Consider the following 1964-nt stretch of genomic DNA (forward strand, 5'->3'; position numbering starts at 1 on the left):
CCATTGTCCAATTATGCGATATAGGAATAGTTCTGCTGGGACGTCCTAAATTATATTTAATTTTGTTAACCGTTATACAAATATACTTGTGGGTCTATTTTAGGATTGAAAGTAAAAATATGCAATATAAATATATGTAATAGAATACATCCATATAGGGGGAGATCTGAACGGGCATGTAGGCGAAAGAAAAGATCTCAATTCTGATACCCATGGAGGATATGGATTTGGCTGTATAAACCAGCAAGGTATAGATATTCTGAACTTTACAACCAAGCACTCCTTGAAAATTGTTAACACACACTTCCAGAAGAAAGCTGAACATCTTATCACCTATAAATGCTCAAACCATAAAACACAGATAGACTTTATTCTAGCCAGTAGTAATTGCCTTAAACTTTATAAAGACTGCAAAGTGATCCCAGGTAATGCGCTTACGTCACAACATAGACTCCTAGTTGCAGTGATGACTCTACCCAAGCCTATAAAAACACACATAGACCGGACAGAGAGCATAAAGTGGAAAGAGTTGCACACCTCCAAGGGATCACAATTCCTCGTATGGGCGGCCACCTATGTGGTAGAAGATGTAGAGGCAAACAAGCCAGGCAACCAAATGTGGGACGATTTCCAACAACTCTGCCTTAAGAAAGCAAAAGCAACCTTGGGAGTATCGCGCGGAGGACTGCGCCTGAATAAGGAGACATCCTGGTGGAACGAGTGTGAGAGATCTAAAAAGGCAAAGAGAGAAGCGTTCAAATTGTGGCAAAAATCAGACCTTGAAGAAGACCGTCTAGAGTATAAAAGCCACAAGAAGATAGCAAAATCTGCCGTAGCACAATCCATAGCGAAATCTAGAGAAGACTTCTATGACAAACTAGAAAAGGCGGATACTGAGAATACCATCTACAAAATTGCTCGACAACGCTACAGATCCACCCTCGATATTAAAACTAACAAATACATCAAGGATACCCAAGGCAAACTGCTAACAGCAAATAAAGATATCAACGGCCGTTGGAAGGAATATTACGAACAACTAATGAACGAGGAATTCCCCAGTGCACTTATGCCATATGCGCCTGCCACCCAGGGACCTATAAGCTACATAGCAGTTGAGGAAGTAAAGAAGGCATTAACAAAAATGCAGTACCCTGGCTGACTAAACTTTTCAACTGTATTATTAAAGATGGCAAGATTCCCGAAGACTGGCGTAATAGTACATTATGTCCTATTTATAAACAAAAAGGCGATATTGCACAGTGTGGAAACTATAGAGGAGTAAAGCTCACATCACACACATTAAAACTTTTCGAAAGAGTCATTGCTTCTCGCTTAAATGATCACATCCGCATATCGAAAACCAATATGGCTTCACTCCTGGCAAATCAACGATAGATGCTATTCAAACACTCAGAGTTGTGATGGAAAAATACTGTTTGAATAAAGAAAATTTGTATCTCCTTTTCATTGACTTGGAGAAGGCTTTCGATAGAGTTCCCCGAAGGCTAGTATGGCAGGCGATGAGAGCGCAAAACATCCCAGAGTGCTACATAACTATAGTCCAAGATATGTATAAAAACACAAAAACGCAAGTCAAAAGCCCTGCCGGCCTCAGTGATCCGTTCTGTGTAGAAGTAGGGGTCCAAGAAGGATCAGCTTTGAGTCCTTTACTGTTTAACGTATGCATGGACTACATCACCAGAGACATACAAAAGTCAACACTAGAATGTATGCTGTACGCGGATGATATCGTCTTGCTATCGAAAAATGCAACAGACCTTCAGGAAACACTCTGTCAGTGGGTAACACGCATAGAAAGCCACGGGATACGTATAAGCCGGAGTAAAACCGAATATTTGGAATGTAACTTTGGAGGCACAGAAGAAACTGGGTGCAACATTTATATAGACATTCAAGCACTACCCAAAGTAAACAGTTTCAAATATCTAGGGTCGGTACTT

At 40.5% G+C, this 1964-nt stretch overlaps 1 protein-coding gene across 1 annotated transcript; it reads left to right on the plus strand.

Annotated features, from left to right (window-relative positions):
- The first annotated feature begins 466 nt into the window (after positions 1-466).
- Positions 467-1162, plus strand: LOC134740918 (uncharacterized). Its single transcript, XM_063673574.1, has one exon. The coding sequence runs from the start codon at positions 467-469 to the stop codon at positions 1160-1162; it is 696 nt and encodes a 231-aa protein (XP_063529644.1).
- Positions 1163-1964: the final 802 nt, after the last annotated feature.

This window comes from Cydia strobilella, chromosome 4, assembly GCF_947568885.1.
Source record: "Cydia strobilella chromosome 4, ilCydStro3.1, whole genome shotgun sequence".
Classification (NCBI taxonomy): domain Eukaryota; kingdom Metazoa; phylum Arthropoda; class Insecta; order Lepidoptera; family Tortricidae; genus Cydia; species Cydia strobilella.

What these genes read in the sequence shown, in the direction of transcription:
- LOC134740918 (XM_063673574.1), top strand. Translation starts at nt 467, where the DNA reads ATGACTCTACCCAAGCCTATAAAAACACACATAGACCGGACAGAGAGC.